The sequence below is a fragment of the Liolophura sinensis genome, chromosome 4 (genome assembly GCF_032854445.1).
Source record: "Liolophura sinensis isolate JHLJ2023 chromosome 4, CUHK_Ljap_v2, whole genome shotgun sequence".
NCBI lineage: Eukaryota > Metazoa > Mollusca > Polyplacophora > Chitonida > Chitonidae > Liolophura > Liolophura sinensis.
The window spans coordinates 22,304,362-22,332,285 of NC_088298.1; the positions used below are offsets into that span (position 1 = coordinate 22,304,362).

The 27,924-nt window shown below is 38.4% G+C and overlaps 2 protein-coding genes across 2 annotated transcripts in view; one reads left to right on the top strand and one right to left on the bottom strand.

The window, feature by feature from the left end:
* Positions 1–728: 728 nt before the first annotated feature.
* LOC135464619 (WW domain-containing adapter protein with coiled-coil-like) lies at positions 729–27,143 on the bottom strand. The gene is made up of 12 exons (XM_064742073.1): positions 27,010–27,143; positions 26,813–26,846; positions 24,702–24,870; positions 23,106–23,257; positions 21,781–21,908; positions 21,010–21,092; positions 19,567–19,974; positions 10,814–11,089; positions 9,185–9,241; positions 8,245–8,488; positions 6,878–7,052; positions 729–6,260 (listed from the first exon to the last, which is right to left on the bottom strand). The coding sequence occupies exons 1-12, from the start codon at positions 27,051–27,053 to the stop codon at positions 6,099–6,101; spliced, it is 1,932 nt and encodes a 643-aa protein (XP_064598143.1). The 5' UTR covers positions 27,054–27,143; the 3' UTR covers positions 729–6,098.
* A 244-nt stretch (positions 27,144–27,387) lies between these two features.
* LOC135464729 (MAGUK p55 subfamily member 7-like) overlaps positions 27,388–27,924 on the top strand; it is a 38,334-nt gene continuing 37,797 nt past the window's right edge. The window contains exon 1 of the mRNA XM_064742249.1: positions 27,388–27,465. The gene's annotated coding sequence lies outside the window, so the exon portion shown is untranslated. The remainder of the gene's footprint in view (positions 27,466–27,924) is intronic.

Consider the following 27,924-nt stretch of genomic DNA (forward strand, 5'->3'; position numbering starts at 1 on the left):
CAAGCAGCCAGTTTTACATGGGTGAGAATTCTCAACAGTAGCACACAAGTACATGTACTTGGGTGAGAATTCTCAACAGTAGCACACAAGTACATATACATGGTTGAGAATTCCAAACAGTAGCACACCAGTACATGTACATGGGTGAGAATTCCCAACAGTACCACACCAGTAGATGTACATGGGTGAGAATTCCCAACAGTAGCATGCAAGCACATGGGCGAGAATTCCCAACAGTAGCACACCAGTACATGTACATGGTTGAGAATTCCCAACAGTAGCATGCAAGCACATGGGTGAGAATTCCCAACAGTACCACACCAGTAGATGTACATGGGTGAGAATTCCCAACAGTACCACACCAGTAGATGTACATGGGTGAGAATTCCCAACAGTACCACACCAGTAGATGTACATGGGTGAGAATTCCAACAGTAGCATGCAAGCACATGGGTGAGAATTCCCAACAGTAGCACACCAGTAGATGTACATGGGTGAGAATTCCCAACAGTAGCACACAAGTAGATGTACATGGGTGAGAATTTCCAACAGTAGCATGCAAGCACATGGGTGAGAATTCCCAACAGTAGCACACCAGTAGATGTACATGGGTGAGAATTCCCAACAGTAGCAGACCAGTAGATGTACATGGGTGAGAATTCCCAACAGTAGCATGCAAGCACATGGGTGAAAATTCCCAACAGTAGCACACCAGTAGATGTACATGGGTGAGAATTCCCAACAGTAGCACACCAGTAGATGTACATGGGTGAGAATTCCCAACAGTAGCATGCAAGCACATGGGTGAGAATTCCCAACAGTAGCACACCAGTAGATGTACATGGGTGAGAATTCCCAACAGTAGCACACCAGTAGATGTACATGGGTGAGAATTCCCAACAGTACCACACCAGTAGATGTACATGGGTGAGAATTCCCAACAGTACCACACCAGCAGATGTACATGGGTGAGAATTCCCAACAGTAGCATACAAGTAAATGACATGCAAGTGTGAGAAATCTTCAGTGATGTGCAGGAATTCTGATCAATCATCTACATACCCTATTTCTTCTAATTTTTGGGACACCTGGTCTGCTCATTTTAGCCAATACATCTGTAATTCTAGCAGCAATATTGAGTTCCTTTTTTTCTCACATGGTTAGACCATCTAATGAACAACATACTCATATCTTTACTTTTCCAAAAGCCTGGTAAAGAAATGTAATACACCACTTTCAACACTACTAATACCTGTCCCAAAAATGAGAAGAATTACACCATTACAAATTGGCAGATCTCTTCATTTAATCAACCCAGAATTATTACCAGTATTATATCCACCGTCAAGTAACAAAAATATTCCTTTGTACCATACGTATTACAATTATCCTGGACTTCTGATTACCCTTACAGATCTCCTCTAATTAATAAAGCTGTGTCTCGCTTAAAAACTGATACATGTTTATACTATAAATTTTAACGTTTTAGTACGTAACCATGTTAATAATGCATCTACATTCACTTCCATTTTCAGTTTGAAAGATGACAGTTTAATTATATGAACTGTTTGCTCGGACTCTCATCCTAGCGTTCTCACAAGCCATTCTCCACAAATGCTGACCGTAAGTCTGTCTCAAGCCTCTTGTAACCAATGTATACACAAAATACATGTGCAGTAAGAAGAAGAAAAAGCTTATTTCTGGACAAGACCACCTTTGTGGCAGGCTGAGTGAATGCTACAATCACACCCTCACATAGCACACTCAGTCAATCATGGCTGGTGAACATTTATAGCAAAATATATATATCTTCAGCTTGAGACGGCAGGGCCTACACTTGTCCATCGTGAACCTTGGGAGTAGCGTGTTGCCATTAGGTCAAATGTTACATGTATGTCTCCATTATTATGGATACAGGTGACACACTATCACTGGGAAACTGTCAAAACGTTTTAATCTTGAGTACAAGATGGCAATTTATTCCATCCCTATACTACACAAAACTAAACGCCAATGGAAGTATCCAAACGGAGGATCTTGGTCATCTGGGCCCAGTTGTTCGAAAGTGTATTAGCTAATACTGGTATTAAGTCATATTTTATATTTAAAATTTTAGACAATCTCACAGCCAATGCAGTTCTCCAAAGTAAAATTATATCAGCAGCAGTTTCAGTTCATATTTAATATACTGGTACACAATTTTTAAGGCCAAGTACTAAATTAAAGACTTGGCTTAAAGTTAAATCTGGTATTAAGTCTTAAGCAGTTTTGAACAACTGGGCCCTGTTAATGTAAGTACCATGATGATGTAACACCTACAGTATTGGTCTCCATGGAAGCTAAGTACACGTAATGTTACATGTGCTTTGTGAAAAGGGCCCCTAGGCCCAACTGTTCACAAGAACTTAAACATGGTATTAATTTTCACCACAGTATTAACTAATGCCCCATTTATTTTGTGTCAGGATAAACTAGTATTAAGCCTGACTTTACATGTACTGTTAACACTCTTCTGACCATCTGGGCCTTGATTAATGATAAAAAAAAATATCACGCTTGAGAAAAAGCTATGAAGAAAGAATTTAATATTCCACTCAAATGTCTTCAGTTATGTCCCCTTCGTCCCTATTACACAAAATGCACCACTGGAACCAAAATAAGGTATTGTTGACTTCCTACCGAGATATCAAGAAAGACAAATTCTGAAACTCTATGAAAGATTCATCAAGTTGTCTGAGGTGTAAATGTATCTTGATTGGGTTGTTAGATTTAAGTCGTCACATGATGCACAACTGTAGTATAGAGGTCCATAAATAGAACAGATGAATTATGGCAGGTTTCATGCACCTGAACAACTACAGGTGTACTGTATTTCACCTGGAAATTAGCCTTTTTCAAGTGACACATTTTGCTTGGCTCTGATTGACTCATCGACCTTGTTTTGCTGAAGTCTAACTAATTTCTGATCAGCAAAACCTAAATGTAAGTGTTGGCATCAATAGTATCATTTTAAAACGTTCACAGTTATGTGTTTCTAAGAGTGTGTTTTTACCTATCAAACTTTTGGTAAAATACAGTCAATTATACGTACTTCTGCAAGGTTTTTGTGTTTGAAAATGCTAACAAAGCCGTCTCTGCAACTCCTAGAATGAGGAATTTGAGAAGTTGTTCCTTGTCCAGCAAGCAACATTCTAGCACAGGAAGAAACAATACATCTACACGTGTAAGCATGTCAGCAGTTTTAGCTGCCAGGATTTCATTCAACAGAGACCCTTCTTGTTTCACCTACATTTACATATATAAATTGGACAGGGGTGTAACCTTAATGCAAGTGTATGAAATCAGCCTTAGCATGCAAATTTGTTGCTAAAATTAGAAATTACAGTAATAAAAAATCTTACTGCAAAGACAGTATATATATGTACCCTAATTCCTCAACTTTTCAACTTTCAGTGCAATTTATGCATATCTTAATTTCATTTTGGAGACGAAACTACAATGGCTAGATCATCCAGGGCTTCAAAAAAAAATACACAATTTTATCAGTCAACACAGAATAATACCTTCAGAACAAGCTTGAATAAACACCTTGCAAACATCTGAAAAGGTTGAAGAATTACCGTACGCCTGATCGCATTTGCTTCGACAAAACTGACAGATCTTAGTACACATGTATCTGTACAAGAACAGTAGAGCAGGTAACCTTGAAATTAAGGAACTGCAAAAGCAATAAATTGCAGATCATTACATGTGCATAGTAAAGACTTGCACTGGAAGAGTCCCCAACCTCTGATAGATATTAATGTACAGACAAAACTAAATTGGTCAGATTTGCAAATGTCAGAGCTTAACAAAAAGTCTAATTTTACCAGTCTACACAGAACAATGCCCTCAGAATTTGCTAATTTGTAATGTAAAGCGTAAAAAAATGAATTTGCCCTTAAAATTTGCACGAAAAATACATTTTTATGGGCAAATAAATATTAACTCTGGTGCTGAAAGTTGAATTTTCCCCAATAGGCTATCATTCGATATGTAGGACACGGTGCTGTATCTTCAAAACAAAGGACTGAAACATATTTTATCAGGTGAACAAAACTACAGTATGTGTATCAGGCAGGCAAAAACAGATAAGCATAATGTGTGACTCTACTTTGTTACAAGCCCTCAATACTGGTCAATACTTATGTCAGTAGCACTTTGTCATGTTGCCAGCTTAGTACTTTCTATTTCAGTGAACTTGTGAAGTTGGAAACTTATTAATTCTATGTCTTGACTACGACTAATAATTGAAACTACTGCATTACTGGTGATACGTATTCCACCTTGCTTCTTTCATCTAAACAGACAGAGGAGAAATAATTACATTTTCCTGTCCTACTTGGGACCAAACCAAAAAGGGCAGATGTACAGATGTGCATACACCTACAGGTAGAAAATGTATCTTCCTGTAGGACAACACTATATTTCTACTTCACCTAAACTTTTTGCATTTTTCAGGGAGCACACTTAGCTTGAAGCTGATGGATTCATCCACCTTGTAGCACGACAGTTTGATTACAATAATTCTTCAACCTTTTCAACTGCCTCTGCAGCCAATATTTTGAAACATTCTGAGAGAACCATGCGGTGTAGAGAAATAATTTGTACAGTTTTATGAAGCTTGCATATTTAACGACACACACTGATCATTTTTAGCAGTTTTTTCCTTTAATATTTGTATGTTTAAATCTCACTGAAAAAAGTGCTTTAGTGGTTTGAAAAGGTCGTGGATTTACAGTAATTTCTCATTAAAAAAGACCTGGCATCAAAAGTAGTATTTTAAGGTCTTCTGAAACTTCATTTTTACAAACTAACCTTTAGATGTGTTAAATACAGTAATTTAGATGCTTTTCCCTGTTGGACAAAAATTTAATTTGTAACAATGTACAATAAAGCCTGCGCTGACTGGCTGCTGTGTTTGATAGGAAACCATTTAGGCTGCATGCGAGCCAGGGCCCACTTGCATGAAGCCCTCGTAATGTTGAGAGCATGGAAGTACCATGCCAACCAGCACTGTAGGCATTGCTTCGCCATGGTAGTTACATGCACTTAGCTTTAATGCGGCTTCATGCAAGTGTGCCCTGAGTTCTAGTAGCTGGTCACAGCCTTCTAAAGACCACTACAAACAATACCCTTCTAAAAGCTAAGTTGACCAGAAGGGTACAAATCAATTCAACAAAGAACAATCTACATTAACCATTCAACAGTCAACCCGAAAGCATGTCAAATGTTTATATGAATCAAATCAACCAGCAATGATGAGATAGCCAGCAGTAGCTTCCTGCATAATTTAATAGCAGAGCATTAATGTGCATTGTATTACAGTACATACAAGGTACATGTACAGATAACATAGAAATGCTCGTGTAGTAAACGAATCAACAAATAAAGCCGCAAGAAATGAACTGCAAAGCTTTTACAAGGAAGTCAAACCTACTGGAAAATGCAGTCACCCAGGTGCTCAGTGCTAGATTCCAAGAAATTTTAACTGAAAGCAGCACTTCAGGCATTATAAAATAGGCTCTTTTGGTTCTTGATCGGAAAATGCATGTAAATTTCTTTATTCAAGACAGAAGTGAATGGTAAAAAAGAATTTAACACTTTCAAGTACTACAGTAGACAAACAAAATAAAAATTAACAAGAAGAAAAACATGTATATGAATCTTTGTTAACAAATGAATATGTGTAATGAAAAAGAAAAAAAAAAAAAAAATCTTTAAGTAACCAAAATTGCAATTCTAACTGAGAGGAACAGGAGCAGTAACAGCAAAATACATACACATGTAGCTCCATCTTAGCGGACAGAGTTTGTTAGTAAACTAGCCACTCACCCAATCGCCCATGACGTTTGACGATTTCCAACAGTGACAGGTATATCCCAGTAATCCGTATTGGTGGACACACAAATGACCATAAGGAAAAAAAAAAAACAAAAAACACTCAGCCCCCAAGGCTGAGTCAAAGGCTTCGTTCACAGACAACCGCACTTTTTTTTTTTGTTTTCATAACTTTACAATTAATATATTTATACAGGAGTTTAAAAACTAGCCGTGTCTCATTGATTTTTGAGCGCGTTTAACGCAACACATCTTTGTTCGTGCAACGTTGATTGTATTGCAGCTAGTCGCACCAGGGAGCGAGCCCTCTTAAGTTCCACTGACACATGTTGACAATGAACGCTGCCGATTGTCAAGTATTCCTCCATGAACCGGTTCGCCTGAAAACAAAACAAAACAGGAGTTAGGTGAAAGTTAGCAAATCTCCAACAAGGAGACAGTTGCCATGCATAATCGTAAATACAGATAAATATGTATCCTAACTCTTCAACCTCTCGATCAAAAAGTGCTTTATTGTTCGAAAAAGTTGATGATTTACAGTATATACTGCAAGTTGAAGATGCTAAATGACTGCTATAATTTATCCACTTTTATGTTGTTTTATTACATGTATGTCTAAACTGGAATACTTTAACAGCATAATGGATGACCTCATGTGGGACTGTATCACTCAGCAAAGGCAGTGTGGTTTCATGTATGAGGAGAAAATCATCTGCCTTCACACATATTCTAAGCTCGCACATATATTCTGAGCTCACACACACGCAGGGTTGACTCGCATACTCTGAGCTTGCACATATATTCTGTGATCGCACACATGCAGGGCTCCCTTGCATACTCTGAGCTTGCATACATATTCTCAACTCGCACATATGCAGGGCTCACTTGCACACTCTGAACTTGCACATATGCATGGCTCGCACACATATTCTGTCCTTACACATATCCCAAGCTGACACAGCCACCTGTTAGTTACCAGCCTGTATATCAAACTCACCTGTCTTTCTGCATGGTCTGCCTGCCAACCCTGGACATGACTAATTAATTTTTCATTGAAGTGATTGGCTAGGGACGGCGTCAGCTGGGGAGTTGTGTGTCTGATGCCTGCCACAGGCAGGGCGCTGGACCCCACAGGGGCATCCTTACTACTGCTGACACTTGGGGTAGGGCTCCTGTACACACAGACAAAACAAGTAGACCTTTATGTTTACATGGCAAAAAAGCACTCTAAGGAAACACAAGAAGGAACTTTAAAACAAAGGTTATGTCTCTATGTTAATTGAAGAAAATTACGCCCGGAATGTTTGTTAAAAAATTTTATTTTGAGGGTATTTTTATACCTATTAATTACACCTCTATATTATGCATATTTTCAGAAATTACGTCATCATTGATCCTGCTCTGAACCCGGTGAACACCCCCAAAGTGCCACGAGCCCAGTGAACTGTGTCGCTACAGTGTGGGCAGGGTGACAGGTACACAAATACTGCATGGCTGCTTCAGGCCAGCTTAGTACCCCCTCCGCGCCTCTACCATCACACCCATTCCATCTGTTCACCACAACCCTGCCCCCATTCAGCCAGACCTGTTCGGTCTGCCCCCAACAGAGTTCTTTTTAAACAGGGATCATCACTGATGTCATCATTGCAAGCTACTTAAATTTCCGGACTGACCGCTGGGGCCTAAAGAAAACTGTACTTTGAAGCCATTTTTACCTCCCAAAGTGAAAGCTAAAAACTTTGTTTTTCACTGTTAAATGTTATTACACATGACAATCTGCGCATTAAGTTATAAAACCAAACTGTTTCATGTGTCCTTTAAACAGAGTATACATGTACATATGTACAGGATAAACAACCCTAGATTTACCTCCCCTTGGCATTATTTTCTCCCAACTCAAAATCATCATAAACAAAACAAAATCTCCAATGCTCAAAAAATCATAAAAAACTTTTATACATATACATATATATATATATATATATATATATATACATGCAAATAAATATTGTATAATAGTTGCTAAATATTACTTTTGATATAGGTCTATCCTTAAAAATCTTTGGCGGTAACCTAACAATATCTGAAAAAAATATCGTAGGTCAATAGCACAATTTGTAAATATATTCTGGCTAATGGAGGCGAGGGGCTGTTTTTTTTTTTTTTTTTTTTTTTTTTTAAAGAAATTAACCTTGGCAGGAAAATACAGAAAGAAATGTCATCAAAATTCCAATAAACACAGCCCTTTTTTTGGACCCGTCAACCACAAGAGACATGAATTTCATTTATGGCCTAGAACTCTCTCTTCATCCAGTTGGACAGATTCTTGAAATATTTATTTCAAAATAATCGCTGCAGACATACCCGGACCGCACACTTTTCTCTGAGCGTGGCGTTTCGCGCCCTTTTTCCATGTCGTCATGCAACGCCTGGTGCTGATGGTGGAGCGATTGTGATGTGGGCACACTGCCCATACTCATTAGCGTCACGCCGGTCTGACCCATGCTTCCCGCACTAGATACCAAGTGTGTCCCATGTGGGCGTTGGGCCTGATTTGACAGAAGGTCTTGATTGGACAACGTCAATCCACCAGGAGAGGAACTTGGAACTGGAAAACAAAATAAAATCTTAACATCAAGACAGATAGCATTGAGCAAACTTCACAGACAGATTCAGAATTTCTAGTGTTGTGACAAAATTAATATGCATATATGCTTGTTCTGAGATGGTGTGTTATATGTGTGATACGGAGTTTTAATGACTTCATAATACCGAAAGAAAAATAAATAACCTACATGTAAGATCATACTGAAACGGACTTTGATGTCACAACAAACATTTTATAAACTTGTGCAACTGTTTTCATTGGTTTCATGCTCTGGTACCACAAAATGCAGTCCACAGTTGATAAGAGTCCTGAAGTTCAAAACTAACACAAAACTTTACATCTTTACAAAAAGGAAACTTCAGGAGATCAGATTTTTTTCATTGACTGGGTAAAACTGTCAAAAAACAAGCAAAATGGCACATAGGTGACTAGCACTGTTATTCCTCAGAGCTCCGTATCAAATTTCTAACCGCAGCAGGCCCTACTTCTTTCTCAAGCAGATCATGATCCATGTGACAAAAAAAAAAATCTTCTATGAATTTTGTGGAATGGAATAAAATACATAACCATGAAGGCACACACAAAACTGGACCATGTTCCTCAATGGGTTGACAGTAAGACACAGCAAGTGAGAGATTTACAAAGGGAGATAACTCAGTACAGTTCAATAGCGGTGTTGTGTTCTAGAAGTCTTACCTGTTCTCGCCAGTTGCTGACTCAACGCTTCTTGTAACTTCTGAAGAGTTTGCAAGGCTGATTTGAGAAAAGAAAATAACAGATGTTACACATACATCCTTACTATTAGAGAACTGGTGTCAAATTCTTTCATTCTACACAGCAATGGTTGTCATACTTAGTAAATTTCAGCACATATACATACTGTTTTTGAATATACTAAGCACTAAGTTCAAATACCGTTTATCGATTGACTTATTGATAAACTTTATTTACAGAGGGTTCATAACCTTAGTCACCTGATCTTCGCTGAGGCCATCTCATTGACACATACACCCACTCACTCACAGACATTTCAAACTTATCTATAACAAACCAATACGTTAAGTTATACAGAAATTCTAAGGCAATACTGCAGTTTAAAGCCACCCTAACTACTCCCCCTCCCCTATGACAAAAAAAGACATCAACACTATCAAAGCTGTTCATCAAAGGGCAGCAACATCCCCTTCTTCCGTCTTCACAAAATAACAGTCTTGTAAGTCCTCATCGTACATCATACATATTGCCCGAATTTGAAATCATACTCATTTCCAATATTCTTGTATTTTCCCATGTTAATTTGTCAGAAAAGGATGTCTCAACAACACTGAGACACCCCATGGGTAAACCTATGCTGTACATGTGCCTATACAGATGTAATATACATGTAGCTACACTTAGGATCTTTCCACTGTCATTATTTGTTTATTTATTCATACGATTGATGTTTTACGCCGTACTCAAGAATATTTCACTTACACGACGGCGGCCAGCATTATGGCGGGGCAAACCCACGACCATCCGCAGGTTGCTGCAAGGCCTTCACACGTACGTCGAATGTCATTAGGTTCACATGTAATTGAGGTCTTTACGATAAAGCGAAAACGCTGGTGTTGCCAGCTTATCACATAATTATAACAGTGAATAACACCACCCGACTGGCCCTTCGATTCCACCATTCTCTGACCTGTGTGTTCCACCCTAATCCTGAGCTGTTGAAAAATATCCTGGAGTGTGTTGACTGATTGATTGACCTTGAGCACCACACTCAAAAATTTTCACTTATGGCAGTGGTCAGGTATAAGGGTGGGGGCTACTGGGTAGGATGACAGAGTAAACCACAGTCTTCACCAGGCACCTGACAATCTTGTCAATTTAAAGCCACGGCCTTAACTGTGAATGAGTACATGTACTATGATAATCAATCCCATCCAGGGCTTGTTTTATACAATGTCCCAAAATATTTTATGTTATTCAATAAAGTTGCAGACCAAATCTGAAATGATCCAATACCTTTTTCAACGAACCTGACAATTTATCGAAACTCACTGTCGCAGAGGTATTCCCTACATTCTGATTTGAAGGTTTTGGAATTCATGATTACTTCACGTTATTGTATTAAAAATAACGTGTATTGTGTTAAAAAAATATATATATGTATACAAGTATACAAATATCCATACAAAAAATGAAGATTGGCCTGCTATTTTTTTTTCTTTTAATTTATTTTTAGCAAGTCATTTCAAAACTGGCCTGCTATATGTTATTTTCCCCCTGGTTTTAGCCATTAGCACACTGTTAAATTGCTAATTATAAGAAGTGACCCACCTTTTTGAGTAAATTCATGATCCTGATTGTTAGGTCGGGCTGAGGGGCTGAGTAGTGTATTTATGGAGGGGTGGCCATGTGAGGAGTTGACCGGCGGGGAGGTGTGGGTAAGACAGACTCCACTCCCGGAATAGGCTTGGGCCCACGTAGGCGTCGTCACCGTTATCGGGGTGCTGGAGGAGGGGAGAATAGGTGTGCCGCTGAGGCGAGAATTCTGACGGCTGTACGGTGGTGTGTTAGTCGGGGATATATCCATGTCATCTGTTTGGTGCGAACCTGGAAATACACATAAAGGGGAGAGAACTCATTACATGTAGTGCAGCAATAGTGTAAGAAAAGAAAATGCATTTGTTTTAGTTAAATATCAGACAAGGCTTCACCAGATATTAAAACCACCAACCTCTGCATGTATCAATGAAATGCATGTACACATAACATGTGGTTAGTATTTAACTCTTCCACATCTTAACAGACATGTCTGGATAAATAGGCTATAAATCAACATTTATAGCCTACAGTACATCACCTACACTGTATACAAAAAATTGCCCCGGTCTACGAACTGAAATACAGAAGGCAAAATTTTGCCTGGCCAGGGATAGCCCCAATTCACCATCAGAGTGCAGTTATCTGCCCTTGTAAATCGTGTCTAGAATGGGTATAGAGTGGATACATGTAATTTTGACCAGTGCCACGAGTGCGGATAAGGGAAGGTCAGCTGGCAGTTCATTGGTTCAGTGTGTTCATGAGCAGCTATGTAATCTGATATGTCACTAAGCTAAAAATAGAATAAAGCACATGGCAAGTCTCTACTGGGTGTCCAGGCAAGGCAGTGACCATAACAACATCCCACAACTACTGATAACGGCCATCCCCTGGGATGGGAGTGTCACATGAATCATGTAAGGTTTATTGCTTAATTTTCATTGTTTCTTTGGTTAGCAGAGAGTATTCATCATGGAAGTACATGTAGGTTAGTAACAATGTATATCTTGGTCAAGGGGGTATGCTAAAGGAGAAGAAAATTTAAATATCAATCAAATAACAATAAAGAGTATGCATTTCCTCGCAGGTGCATGCCACAAAAAACATTCTAATTTGTTCCTCAAGATAATAAATTATAAATAACTCCATTTTGCCTAAGAACTAGTCCTGAAGTCTTCTGTGTTAGGAGGAGAATTGCTGTCGGAAACCGCCAAAGTGCAGTTCATACATTTCCGGTAGAACCCTTCTTCCCAGAAGGAAGCGAACAGTACAGTTCGTTTTCCCCTTGATGATCGTGAAACCGGAATGTTGGATGTAGGTTCCGAATTTACACAAACAAGCCGGTACTTTTAAGACTCTCATTGGCTGAGAGGCAACACACCCCCAGCATAAATTACAGGGTGTTAAAGATGGAGGACGCGATGGACTCATGGCGATTTATGCCAGCTTTGCCGTTTTCAGGCTTTACGTGTATGGCGAGGAAAACTCGCAAAATTATGCAGCAGGCACCGTCAGATAGAAAAAAATGTGCTCTTTTCAGCCTATAGTGTCATGTTTTTAAGTTTTCTTCTCCTTTAATGAGCTGCATAGGACCTACCGAATTCTGAAACTGTACACTGGATACTATCACGTGTCTGTTGGAACATACAGGTTTTTAGGAACTGGCCTATATACTATGAAGCAATGTACTAAAAGCAATTTAATTTTAGCTCAGGAAACATAAAAAAGTGAAAAATAAAATATATACATGCACCGTGGCTGATATGTGTGTGCAAAATTGGAAAATGTTGAAATGACACTGCATTATGGCACTCGAAGATTATGATTATGATTATTATTATTATTTAATATACAATTGTAATATTACAAAAATTACTTTTTGATGTCACCATGTATATCTAATTCTTCACTTATTCATCTCTTGCTTCAACAAACATCTATGCTCATGAAACAATACATGATCCTGACGTAATGATAACGCATAGCACTCGTAGTGTTTTCAGATAATTAGTTTCTACTGGAATGTGGGTCAGAATTCTGACATGTCTTAGTTAAAATTAAGCCCCTTTCAGTGCTTTGCCTCATATATAGTAGCACATTAACATACAGCCTATACCAAGACATAAATTCTTACCAATATATGATGTGTATTTTCTGCTTCCCAAGGAAACAATATAATTAGCAATAAACCTGACAAAATTCATGTGAGGCTGCCAGCCCACGCATCCCGGCTGTTATCAGTGACATCAGGAGTTGTCAACTGTCATCGGCTTGTCTGACTGGCCATGTGCTTTTTTCATTTTTAGCGTAGTGGCGTATCAGATTACCCAGCTGCGCATGTACTGAACCAATGAACTGCTGGCTGACCTTCTTCCCCTGTGCGCAAGTCCTGTGAGCTGTTTCTCATAGGTGTCCTAACGCCACCATGACGTCGCATTCTGATGACATACGTTGACCGGTGTAAGGTTATTACCCCTTTGAGAAACAGCTCCCTGCTCTGGCCCACATGGTCTTGCATGTAACCAATTGATGCTGTGTTTGTGATGAAGTTTAATTGAAAATCTGAACTATTCACATGTATAACATTGTGCCAAACGTGTACCAATTTCACATCATAACATGAAAAAGCTATTGAAAACGTGCATCATTTTATACAACTTCACTGCTGTAACTTCACTATATTCTGCCATAGAGAAAGATCCAAGCAGAGCTTGCACTGAAAATAAAATGTGTTTATAAAGGGATACTGCAATAACACTCAATGATCTAATAGAAGGCCTTAATTCAGATAAAATTAGTGCAGCAAGTTTAAGACATAACACATTCACATCTTCCTGAAGAATGTGTACATGTAGAAAACCAACAAAGTTTTAATGTGAATAAGGCATAAAAACACTGCAAACTTCATATGATATTGATTTACATAAATGCTCCATATGAAGATGTGATTCATCTCTAATAAATTTATTTTATTGTAAGGTTGTTGTTTATATCTAAAGACATCAGCTAATTCCAAACAAGAATCAGGGTGTCCAAAATACTGCCCTTCTATCCCTAAACATGTATAACACTTCCCGAAATAAAGGGAAAAAAAAAAAAGAAAAAGAAAAAGAAATTTGGCTTGATTGTTTCATGGGCCATTCGTGGTGTACATGTGCATAAGAAGATAATACAGTGTACCTGTAAATCCATTATTTCCGTAAGAAAATACTGAAGACCATATTTACAGTTCTTTCATACATTTCTTCTAAAGTTCATATCAGATTGCTCCACATTTAAAGAGATACAGAATCATTTCTCATTGGCAGACGTATGGCAGAATTATTCAAGCATGACCGAGGCTCTCGGGTTTAACCAAGAAAACTTTTTCTCCATTCAGTTTAAAAGAACGGTGTCATAGCACAAGTTTAATCATTCCTATGTCATGCAACAAGATCCGACATGCAACTTCTCATGCATAATGTCATGTTTTGTACACAAGTCTGTTAAAATCTACCACTCAAATGTTACCTAAACTTGTTCAAATACACAAAACCATGAAATTGTCAAAATCTAAACAAAAATGAAAATATTGCACAGTAATGGAAAAATACCATGGATGTTTTCTAGAGAGGTGGAAATGATAACGCACTTGAAGCCTTATGCCTTATGAGATATAATTATCACATCTATGGAGAAATATTCATGGTTAAGGGTTCAACACCTTTGTCATGCCATTTATTGTGTAACCCCATGCTGCCGAACCTTGTTTCGCACTGAGTCAAATCCCGCAAGTTGTTACAGTGTGTTCTCCTCCAAAAACTGAAGAAAATGTGCCAAAACGGCATATGCCATGCTGCTGTTCCCTTTCACTCCCTCTGCAAAAGTCTTGCATTTTAGACCAATCAAGGGCAAGCTTAAGCCACACTGCAGTTGACCAAGATCTTTCAAATTTGCGTAAGTATGACGTTGTGTCTCATTGTTGCGTGTTGTAGGAATGTAAAAGTATATTGTACATGTATTGGCGTCACATCCCCATGCTCAGATTAGAACCTCAAGAAACAATGGTTTCTTTTTCCATGTCAAGGGCAATATCCATAAACTGTGCAAAAAAACACTTTTATCACTGAAGGAAATTCTGACAGCTCAACTTTATATAGATAATAAAATGCAAATTTGACCGCTTTCGTGGCCTAATCCAAGAGTCCGGACACTCTCCGGGTCATATCAAAGTTTTAAAAATGGTACTTGCTGCAGCGTCGCTTGGCACTCATCAATGACAGGTAAGAGCAAAGAAATATGTCTGGTTGGCCCATTGTCAGTATAATGTGAATGGGTGGGGTGTCTGGGGCGTCTGGTGTCTTAAGCATTATACATCAGTGGTGCAGCACATTGGCGGCATGGACTCGCCCTACCACGAGAACTGACTGAAACTCTCAACATGAACCAAAAAATAATACTAGTCATGAACCAATACAGAATGGTCATTAATGGCTTATGGAATATATGTGTTTGTCACTCTCAGTCTATATCAGGACATTTCAAAAATGAATTAAAGAAAAAAAGAAAAAGAGAAAATCAGCAATCATGCAACACCTCACATGTACATGTATTATATACTAGAAACTGATTTGAATAGTGCATCCGGATGAATGTCCTGTGCATTATCTAAATTCTCTTGTAATGTTATCCTTACTTGTCAAAATAAACAAAGATTTCAATCAACAAAAGCAGTTCAAAACAAAGTCTGATTTGACTTACTGATCACGAGACCAACAGATGGTGAATTACCCCATGAAGTATTAAAAAAAATGATCTTTAAATAGAGAGGCTATATTTTTAGAGAGATAAAATACATTGCTACCTTATGTACTGATCAATGGACTGTCACTGTTCTCAACGACAAATATGGCTGGATTTCAACAGCTTGCAGTCCTCTCTGGCACAAGTTGAGTTTTTGAATGAAAAGTTCAATTTTACAAAGAAACAATGTTGCTAATGTTCAGATCTGGCAAAGAAGGTTTCAAATTTAACTTCACTGCTATTAGCTATTTATCAAACTTCAGACTCGAAAAAACGAAACCTGGAGGCAAACTGCCTGCTTGCCTTGAAAGGAGCTGAAGATATTAGTGCCACCTGACATCAGGGAGAGGAAACCAATGCGTGCGCTCACATGCAGTCAATCGTGCTACGTTTATGTCAAAAACAAAACTATCGGAAGCCGAAGACGGTCAAATTATTTGTAAGGCTCGATTTGGCAGGGACCAAAGAAGCTTAAGACATGTCATGTTTAATTTCATACTCCCCACCGCTTCCAACAATTGCCTTCTTAAATCGAATCAAAGCAGACAGTAATGAAGATTTCCGTAAAAGGAAGATAACTCGTAATGCAAAAAGGTTGCTTTGCAGAATTTAGTATAATTAAATTGAGTTCATGTAAAATTTTGAATATTTCTTTCAAAAAACAACCTCAAAATATGACCAGTTATTGAGCTTTCTATTCAATCGACGGAACGAATACTGGCTTGTTCAGACGACTTCTATGAACCCTTGCATATATATATATATATATATGTATGTATGTACATATAAAATACCTCTAAAGCACTTTTTTCTATGGAATTTATGCATTTAATCATTATGAAAATGACAACAAAAATGATTTCTTTGAATCACAAAAGATGCCAGCTTCGCAAAACAGTGCAAATTATTTCCCTACACCCTGTAGTTCTCTCGGACTGTTTCAAAATACTGGTCACAGTGGTGGTTGAAAAGGTTGAAGTATTAGGGTACATCATATACAACTTGGGCATAAATGGGTACAGAAAAAATAATTTACATAGGTACGTGCACAAGAACTGTACATGTACTTCTACGCCAAAGGAACTTTTAAATGTACTGAGTGAAAATTCCCTACAAAAAGTGCATTTTATTAGCCTAGTAAAGGTCATAAAACATTGCACAAATTTTATGCCAAATACAGTATTTAAAATGCACATGTGCTGTCATCAGGAATCAAATCTGTTGCATGACATATACATACAAATCTGTAAAAATGTACATGTGGTGTTTAACGCTGTACTGTTTTTCACTTAAGGGCTCAGCTTTATGAGTTAAGGAAAGCAGACACTTGAAATTTTTAGTAATTTTGTAACTGAAGAAATGTTTGCAACACCTGTACATGCTCCACATTTTCTAGACGGACAGTGACATAAACAAGGTTGAAGACAAGGTGCATCAGTGCATACATGCAGGCCATATTTCAAACTCTGCAGTAAACGGGGTTGTTGTACATACGTACATTGTGTGGAGAGTGTAGCTCTCATGGTTGGTTGTTAATCAACATTCAGTGACCTACTTACAGCAGTTCAGTGTACATGCACACACTAAATTTAGCAACAACCTTCAACACAGCAGGTCACAGTGTTCTATGCACCAGATTTTATTAAGCTTACTATACACCAGTACCTCAGTAAATACAGGCAGATTTTTCAACTTCCTCTTCTAAAATCAGAGCAGAGAAAGAGCGAGTTGCACAATGAAGATTAAAGGATTCGTGAAATGTACCTATTAATTGATAATTGTAAATGGCCAGTATTAACAGGTCAGCAAACACCACAGAATCATGGGATACACAGTCTAGCAAGTCTAGGAGCGAAACTTTAGCTTTTAGCATGAACGCACTGTTCATGTCAGCGAACATTACACAAATGAATACTTAATTTTTCATTTTTAGTGTGGAGAGACTACAAGCCATGTGCAAAGACAGGCTTAGTGCCTCTCCTCTTTTCTAATAACAATGGGATACTGACAGAACTCCAAAGAGGGACATACTATGTCATGTCAGTGGTAATGGATATTCCATTGCAGCGTCAACAGTGCAACATCACAGTGCGTAGACTATATACGCAGTGAAGTTGCAGCATGCAAAAAGTTTTTGTGACGTGCAACAAACTTGTGGCGAGGATGTCCCAATTCACAGGACTTGAGAGGAAAATCTGCCAGTGCCCCCATCAAACAGTGGTTTTCACAATGTTCACTACCTACATGTATACATACATAACCTGTGAAGCTCATTAAGATTCAGGTTGACCGCTGAGAGCTCATGAAGCCTGATCTTAAGCATCTTACATACTCTTACATGTACGCATAAGGACCTGCTATATACTTATTTTCACATTATTAACTTACAGAGTACAAGAAATGAGACACTTGCGGAATCCTATAAAGATTAATGTCACTAATTACAGTTTAATGCTGTACTCCAAGAATGCTTCAGAATCCTTCAAACATAATATTTGTCCATGTATATTCATGTTCAAGTAACATTTTGCTGTACATATTCAAACTTTTTGACCTCTAAAGCTCTTTTTTCAGAGAAAATTTACGCAAAAAATTATGAGAAAATGATGCCAAAAATGATATGTTTGAGTCAATGAGGATACAAGCTTCATAAAACTCTGAAAATTAGTTCTCTATTCCCCATAGTTCTCTCAAAAAGGATTCAAAATATTCTGGTCACAGTGGTTGTTGGAAAGAATTAGGGTATATATATAGGAGTGGCAGGTAGAATTGACAACCCTACCCGCTGCCGCTTGTACAAAGGAATCGTTGGCTAAGTTGACCGTACATACCATGGCGACACAGATATGTTAAAAGCATATGTTGCCTTGGTAGTTACCATCAACTTTGGCTATGACTGCTTTGTGCAGGAGGCCTCAAATGTTCAACAAAGCGTCCAAGAAATGACATATTATTTACCAGTGTATATACAGTATGTACAACAATGGAGTAATTTACAACACAATTCTGCAATTCACAAATTTTCTGTGGCACTAATACTATCTATACATATACACATACTGTATTTCAAATAAAGTTTGGTATGTAAAATTCCACTTTCAGAAGCAAACAGAGACCTTAAAATAATACTTTTGATGTCAACACTTACATACAAGCTTTTTTGTTAAGAAATTAATAAAATTTCTAAAAAAAAAAAATCATAAGTGGCCCAATATGATGAATGAATCAATAAGCATCATGCAAAATGAATCACCTGAAAAATGCTGAACTTAAGGTGAAATACAGTAATTACCCTAATTTTGGGGATAGATATTAGTAGTGCTGAAAGCAGAATATTATATTTCTTTCCCAGCTTTTCGGAAAAGTAAAGACATGAGTATACTTTTCACTAGACGGACTAGCCAAGTGAGAAAACAGGAAAGTGAATATTCCTGCTACAATTACATGTATGCTGGCTAAAAAGGGCAGACCAGGTATCCCAAAAATTAGACGAAATAGGGAATTTCTGACTACAGTGACTGTAACTGATACATATGACAGTTCTAAGATAAATTCCTCATTGCCAAGTCCTGTAAGAAAACAGTGGCAACACTTCGAACACAAGAACAACATACAAATCAGCACTGCCAGAAAACACTGTTGGCTCTCTGCAGCTTGACATGAGCTCAGACGACTTCCTGTTCTCAGAACATAAAGCTCATGTAAGGAAGGCAATAACGATTCAGGGCTCAAACTGGAAAACACATTTAGGATGTGACTTGTGCACCCAAACATGCAAAACTTTTTTGGGGGTGTTATTGGCTAATACTGCACCCTATATTTCAAACCCTGCAATTTAGTGACAGCAGTGGATTTGATACGTCTTTTTAAATGGTTCAGAGACACAGCTATCAGCTGGACCCTACACATGTAGATAATCCTAGACAAACGAGACTACATATACACAAAATCAAAGAAAGAAAGCACAGAAGGGGGAGCATCCTTACCTCTCCGGTCGTTTTCCGTCGCTCTCTTCTCGGTACTCCGTGAAGAATAATGTCCGGTCATTTGGCGACTGCTGTTGTCGCTGTCTCTTCGCTCCCGCTTATAGCCCGAGTGCGAGCCACTATGAGCAGGATAAACACTATGATTCCTTCTGTCTTTGTACGTGCCATCGTCCATCGGGCCGTAGTTGTGATGGGGGTGCCCACTGCTCCCTCCGGCATTTGAAAACTTATAGTCTCCCTGTGGCTGACCGTGGGAGGCGGCTGAAGACGTGGGTTGGCCGGAATAAAGGCCGCCAGATCTGTCCGTGTTTTTACTGCCGGAAAAAGAGCCCCTGTTGCCATGGTTACTTGCCCTGTATGGTCTGTCTCTGTCTCCAGCGCTGGAATGTCGACCCCCATCTCCAGAGGCTGTTCATGCGCAAAGGAAAAACATGATTATTTCTCACTATCACAAGAAAAACTTAGCAAACCCTTTGAGACACAAACTTACAACCTGAGAAAGTGGTGGAACACAGTCCTCAGACACATAAGTGTAAAACTTAAACACTAAATTCAAGATGTGCAAAAGTATATAAAACACAAAACTAAAAGACGGAAGTTTAAAAGTTTCAACCCATTAACATTCTCAAGTGCTTGGCCAAGGGATCAAGAAGCGATCTTGGATATGTTTATGTTCCTTTCCCTTATTTTCCCTGAAATTTGTTGTGCAATAACATACCCAGAATTAACGTTGTCAAGCAATATTCTCATCTTGTTGCATTAGAATTAACAATTTTAAAGTGATTTGGAATTTTGACATAAGTCTCAGATCGCTTCGTAATTCTGGGACCAGGGGTACATATAAACCCCCGATCTTGGGCAAGTTACTGATGGGCTTTCCCACATGAGATACAGATACTTATATGCACATCCTATTGATGGAAACCAAGTGGTCTTCATACAACGAATGTTAGCATGTGCAAACAGCCCAATGAGCGTCATCAACCACTTTCACATTCACACAGCCAAAATTTAATCCAGATCTAATTTGAACCTGCTTAAATCTAAGCCAGTAGTAAAAATGTATGCGTTCACACGACCATGCGGCCGGGCCACTTTTAAGCCAGTTCAAGCACTTGTCAGTTCACAAGGTCACTTTTAGGCCGGTTTAGCAAATGCAACATCATCCCGACTTCCACGTATCCGAGGCATTTAATCCAGTTACCGTTCACATGACAGAGAAAAACCGGTTCAAAACATGAAACTGGTTTAAAGCAACGGCAAATAACCCAGATTAAATATCTCCGCTTTGCTTTCACACGTCAAACTGACTCAAAGCCACAATCGGATTTAAACCAGCTTAACTTTGAGTATTACTGTCACCAATGCTCCACACACAGTGAGAGTGTGAGAATCCACAAATTACCAAAGAATGAGCTACTACATCAAAGTTGCTGGACTTACATTTGTTTGAGGTATAGGCTGGCTGTCTGTTACTGCTTGACCTGCTGTCTTTTGATCTGCTGTCAGAACCTCGGCTTCCAGGGCTAAAAATGGACGTACAGACATAAAGCAATGCATATTTCCATCACCAAATCAAACTTTCATGTCTTTAATAATTTTTTTATCATACTTATTAATGAATAAAATTAACTCGTTTTTATGAGCTCAAAATAAATACAATGACCTTGAATTGAGCCCAGGTCATCACAAAGATGACCTGGTATCTTCCAAATATTCATAATTTCAGATGCTTCAATGTTTTCTTATTCAATTTTTTTTTCATTTAACAGTGATACAAATGGAATCTAATACAATTTATAACTCTGAACACACTGGATGACCTCAATTTTTTTTAACATTATTCGGGAGACCTTGTGGTATCAAACACTTTGACCCGTATATACATCATCCCATGTGGTACTGTTCCCTTCTAGCAACTCTGTGTCTCATACACTGTATTTATGCAGTGCTGCCTCACTAAAACACCATGTAGATCAGTTTGCATGTCACAGTGTGGGGAAATATGTAAGTCCTCAAAGTGCTTTGAGCTGTGCTTTCAAGTTTAATTTGTTGTTCAACATGATGGCATATAGGTAGTCCTACAGACTAAACAGATGTACTGGTAACTGTGTAATTAACACATTTGATGTTTAATTTAGCAGAGAGGAAAGGCTAACGATTGGATGAAACAAAAGTGAAAAAGAATGTATCCGAAATGGTGAGGACACTTACAGGTCAACCCAGTCCTTGGGTTTCTCCCACTGCGAGACCTCTGTGCGACAATTGTAGTAGTACTTCTTCCCCGATGAGCTGATATGTTCAGACCAGTCCCCCGACAAGCCCACCGCCGACTTGTGTACCTAACCACACAACAACAACAACATAAGCTTCCCACAACGCATGGTCTGCAGAAGAACAGATACCAGTTCATGCATCAAAACAGGTACATGTACTGAGATAAATGCATGCATCACCGATATAGCGTACTTTACGCTATTTTGGCGCATCATCACTTCTTGCGCGTGGTCTTCTGTCTGGGAAATTGTAGGTTTAATGTACATTGTAACAGTTTGTAAAACAGTGCTGGAAGAGTGCATGACAAAACTCATGACACTCAGAAGTCAATGAAAAATGCAGTTTTTATGCAGTTAAAAAGACATAATAGAAAGACAGCGCAACATTACAAGAGGCATAAGGTCCAGCATGCAAACAAAAACATGCAATAAAATTTATTTGATTGGTATTTTATGCCGTACGCAAGAATATTCCACTTGTGCGACGGTGACCAGCATGATAGTGGGAAGGAACTCAGCAGAGCCCATGGAAAATCCACAACCATCTGTAGTTTGCTGACAAACCTTAGCGCAAATCTGCCCGTCTGAATGGAGGTGTGGCTAAAAACCAATCATGCTCCACAAGCGTGATGCTTCTGACAAGCCTGGCATTGAACTCAAAACACAACTGTTACCTTTCTTTGCATGTACCATCAGCACCAACATACATGTACTAGAAAATGTTAACAGTAGAACTTCTCTTCCATAAGTTTTCCAGCATCAACGGGTACAATTAGTCACACCATCTGATATTCTAATCAAAAGGTCAGGATCAAAACTATAATCTTCTTGTCAACGCAACATATTTGAAGCTGAATGTTCTAACTTCATTGAAATTTGACACCACAACACAGAATTGGCAATCAAACTTTATAAATTTAAAACTGAAAGATTTTAAAAAGAGTTTAATTTGGATTACAACTTTAGGCTAATATCTGAAATCACTTTATGAGACAGGCCTCTGCATACATGTTACTTTGTACATATGATCCTATAAAATCGATGCATTTTTTGCTCTACTGCCCAAAACAGAATTGTTTTTCAATTTCAAAAATTTTGGGAAAAGAAATCATGCCTTGTCCCTGAATTTTTAAGAGTCGATCAAAAACGGGCCAATCTGGTCTCTTTTTCTTGATCACTGGTGCCCTAACAAGGAATTACAAGCATTCCTGATGTAACTATAGGCTTATACAAGCTGTATAAACAGAAGACCAGACTACTCACCTCTGATCTGTGATCCCTTTCCTTGGAATCCTTGCCAGAGCTGGCCGACTCTTTAGCAGCCTTAGAAGCTCTGTCGTAACCACCGCCGTTAGCGTTGCTGCTAGATCCACCATAATGGTTGGCGCGCCAATCTCCCGGCGAGCTGGTGGAACCTGAAGACATTGTCCACCATAAAAATCATTGACTCAATGACTCACTGATTATGGCATTATGGTCTGAATTTTATTTCTTTTTTTTTTTGGAAGCAAAATATAACTTTTTGTGCTGACTTAAATCATTTCTTACAATGGGTTGACACAATTTTTTTGACTTAAACATGACAGGATACATGAAAAGGTGCTATGAAACAAAGAGAATGGTCTTAGCATAATGATAAAAGATATTCAAAAACAAAATAAATTTATTTCCAAGTCATATTTTTATATTTCTTAATAACCCATCTTTTTAAAGCACACACTGTATTTCCCTTCACTGGTCGCGAGTATTTGGTAATTACACCATCGATGAACATACTGGAAATGTGTGATCACCTTAGCGCTCCAAATTCAGGGTTTTGCCCAAATAAAAGAGTTCTGACAGCTATCACTGTTGAGGTCACCACTGCAGGCTGCTTAATTTCCAGACAGACTACTAGGGCCTTAGGAAAACTGTTAACAACCGATTCCACACTCCAGGAAGAAAGCTGAGGAGCTTTTTTACATTTTTATAAATTAGGTCACATCCTAAACTCCATATTAAAAAAATAAGAACCAGGTGTTTAATGTATCCTTTATAAAAGCCCATAAATGTGCAACCATGACATGACATTTCATCCATGACGTGTGGTCATTTCATCCATGACGTGGTCCTTTCATCCATGACGTGTGGTCATTTCATCCATGACATGTGGTCATTTCATCCATGACCTGTGGTCATTTCATCGATGACGTGGTCATTTCATCCATGACATAGCGATTTCAACGATGACGTGGTCATTTAATCCATGACATGGTCATTTCATCCATGACATGTGGTCATTTCATCGATGACGTGTGGTCATTTCAACCATGATGTGTGGTCATTTCAACCATGACATAGTCATTTCAACTCCTGTTCATTACTGATGGTTGTAATCCTATTGGCTCCCAGTAAAAACAGAACATTTTGAAAGCAACTAAACATATCCTTTATCACCTAAAATAACAGAAAATGTTTCAAAATTTTCTTTTCAATGAAATTCACAAGCTGTCAATTCTTTTTTTTTAATTAAGAACTTTCCATGCTTTCAAGGATATATAAAATTTATTTATTTCACTGGTGCTTTACGCCATACTCAAGAACATGGTGGGAGGAAACTGGGTCGAACCCAGAGGAAACCAATGACCACGTGCAGGTTGCTGTGAGACCTTCCCATGTACGACCCGAGAGGAAGCCAGCATGAGCTGCACTTGAACTCACAACTATCGCGTTAGTGAGAGGCTCCTGTGTCATTGCGTCATGCTGGCACGCTAACCACTAGTCCCTGGTGCCAAACGTTGTGTATCCACAGAACATGTCAATATACATCATCTTAGTGCCAAACCTATGACACTGTAGAACAAGTCAAAATATATTTACCTTGCTGCAGCTTTTCTCGGCCTCTTTCAATATACGAAGCTTTGTTAGCGTATCGAGGACTGCGGCGACTGCTGGGGCTGTCGTCTCTGTTTCTGAAGGATGGGGAGTCTCTCCGTGCGTACCTGTCAGGGTGACCCCCCTGGTGGTTTTTAGGCGGGTACTGGGTACTCTGAAAAAAAAAAAAAACCCATCAAAGTCCATGCTGACTGATATCCATATTTAAGAACACTTTTATTCAATGAGAGACATTAATATTGTATTAATTAATATTAATACTGTTATCAAGCATAATGATCAGCAATAGGTATTTAAAGAGCAGGCCAAGTTGTTGATTTCAAGATATGGACAAAGCGGAAAACATACCACACACTGACAAGATTGACAAGAGATGGTGGCTTTGTTGATTAAGCAATTGAACAATAGATAAAACATACAATAGACGAAACATACACCAGTTAAACAATAACCTTTAGCATCTATTAGTGCCTATACTGAAACTTCACTCAGTGAATAAATAGAAGTTGTTATCCATATATTATTTTTGTTATCGGTGTTAGTACCTATACCAAAACGTCACTCAATGAATAAATGTAAGCTGTTATTCATATTTTTGTTTTGTTATCAAACTCAACTTCTAAATGCTATTGATTTATTTATCTTTTTTTGATTGGTCTTTTATGCCACATTCAAGAATATTTCACTTATGCGACGGCAGCCAGCATTATGGTGGGAAGAGACCAGGCACAGCCTGGGGGGAAACCCAGGACCATCTGCAGGTTGCTAGAAAACCTTTCTACGTACTGCTGAAGAAAATGCTATTGAAAGAAGTCATATAAACTGTGTGTCAACAGACCACAGGTTTGGACTTTTTGGCTGCTGTAAAGCAGAGATTTGCAAGTAGTTTCATGCCATTTAGACTATTTTTATCGTCATGTCTGAGGGAGTTAAACAGCATGCTCCCGAATCTCTCTAGTCTTGATTAATGGAATTATCTAGGCTACGCAACGTCATCAGCTTCATCAGGACTTGCTGCTTAGAAATCTCATGAAATGCCGTGCCAAACTAGTATTACAGTCTATGTCGATTTCTTCCCACCTCTCTACAAGATCTTACTGCCGGTTACCACGGAGGACAACTTGAAATATTTTGTAAATATCTGGGTGGTTTGAGTTTGGTTGCATGGCTTCAAACCCATAGTATGCATTTTCAATCTGGGAAAATGGAATAAATGTCTGCATCTTGCAAAGTGGTTGTCTTTGTTTCAAAGAAATTATGCAGATATCTGGTGTTTACATCTCATCTATTAATAACATGCTTCATGTACACAGGCTAAAGAAATTAATGACGCAGCACTTGGCTGCAGTTGAGCCGGGCAAGATTTCTAAGAAAATCACTGCATCTTCAAATGTCAGTAAAACTGAAAGTTACCACCTTCGCAGTGATCAACTACATGTTCATCAACCTCTGCGCTGGAAACTTATCCAGAAGTTGCAACTTCACTGTATAATCCACCCCCATATAGTAACGTCAATTTTTGGGTTATAAATTTAACCAGAAAATCTTGCTGAAAATCACAACATTTTGAAGTTGTTATGTTTCCTTGGTGGTTTAGGCCCTGCTTCAACTCATTAAGTTCAAAATGAGCATACCGCAGTCCTCAACTGAACACTGCTTACCCTGTGTTGTTTACCACCTAATTACAACAACAACACTTCCTTGTTTCACATATTTTGGGCATATTTTTTAATAAATTATGCCGATTTTTCTTCTGAATTTCAAGGAAGCATGCTGATTCACATTTTGCCATAGTCCCTAAGCCAGTCTGTCAAGTCTGATCAGAAGGATCAAAACAAATGAAAATTGTGTTTTGTGTCCAGCAGTCAAATTGAACAATATGTCAGTTTTGACATTCACACAACACATTGGTAAAATTCTGTCAAACAGCCTTGAACACATCATGGCACTTGTCGTTCGCTGCAACACTCGGTTAGTTGATACTTTTTTTTATGTAAACAAGGCTTTCTTTGACATCTGATTTGTGTCTTCCTTTTGAAGTCCACTGCAGGACATGTCGTATGACCTCACCCATGTGGACTTCCTTCTTCACTAACCTGATACAGACGGGTGTCCTTTCTGTCGTAGTACCTGTAAAATACAATGTGAAATTATGAAAAGATCACAGCAGATGCCAAAAATCTGACAAATTTCGGATGAATTTTATTGAAATTTGCAGATTTGACAACAAACATGGCGGAAAATTCCCAACATTGAGAAACCACAAAAATTCCGACTGCAGTACGGTCATTACCCATCATTGATGAGGCGTGGATGTTTCCTTGCATGCATTACCATTAATGCTATTATAAAGGGGGTACTTTGCAGTACACTGAAGTGTAATTCAGGATAAAAATAACGCTAAAATCATGTGTATTAAATTCTCTCTCAAGCCTCCAGACGCCATGACACAGAGAGCTTTCGCCAAGATTCGGTGAGTACCGACACACAAGAAAACTTGACTTGAAATGCTGAAAACATGAAATTAACCTTGAATTTATATATAAATCATTTCTGAATACATCGTACAGAAAAAAGAGTAAATTTTATTAACAACTCCCACAAATTATCGCGATAATTTCACGTTCCCTTCTCCTAGATGCGGTTAATCTTTCGACAATACAGCCGAATCGAGGAGAATGCGTAAACGTCCTTATAACGTCTGCAATGTTTTGGTTGTCGAAAATTACTAATTTGCAACCCTTGTGAGGTACAGTATTTTCTGAATGTGTTATCAAGGAGATTTTTTTATTGCGTTATACACTTTTCAGATTATAGTTCATTGAATGTTCTGGTTTTCATGCCTATATCAAACGAAAATTTAGACTTTCTCTACTTACTTGACTGCGGGATTGACCATGTGAGTGCGCGTTGTCACGTAACAATCGACATGAGTCACTAGCCTAGCGGTTTTCTGCTTGGTTGTTGGTTTTTTAAAGTAGATACATTTAATTAGAGTTATGAAATAATACCGCATGTTTTAATTTTTAAGGTGAACGCACTGGTGTAATCCATGGAAAACAATACAGTCATACAAAGGAATTTTAAAACCACGATTTGACAGGTTGGAACAAGCGTGTATTCCGAATTGGTTTAAGTTTCTGCAACACTGAGCAGCCAATAACTGTCATAATGTAATGGCAAATATTCCTTCTGACATGGCTGATTA

Coding starts and splice junctions, on each gene's coding strand:
- LOC135464619 (XM_064742073.1), bottom strand. CDS start 27,053: ATGGTAATGCATGCAAGGAAACATCCACGCCTCATCAATGATGG. Junction 7,053..8,244: donor GAGAAAAGTGTGCGGTCCGG/GTATGTCTGCAG, acceptor CTGTGTGTACAG/GAGCCCTACCCCAAGTGTCA. Junction 6,261..6,877: donor CAGACCATGCAGAAAGACAG/GTGAGTTTGATA, acceptor TTTTGTTTTCAG/GCGAACCGGTTCATGGAGGA.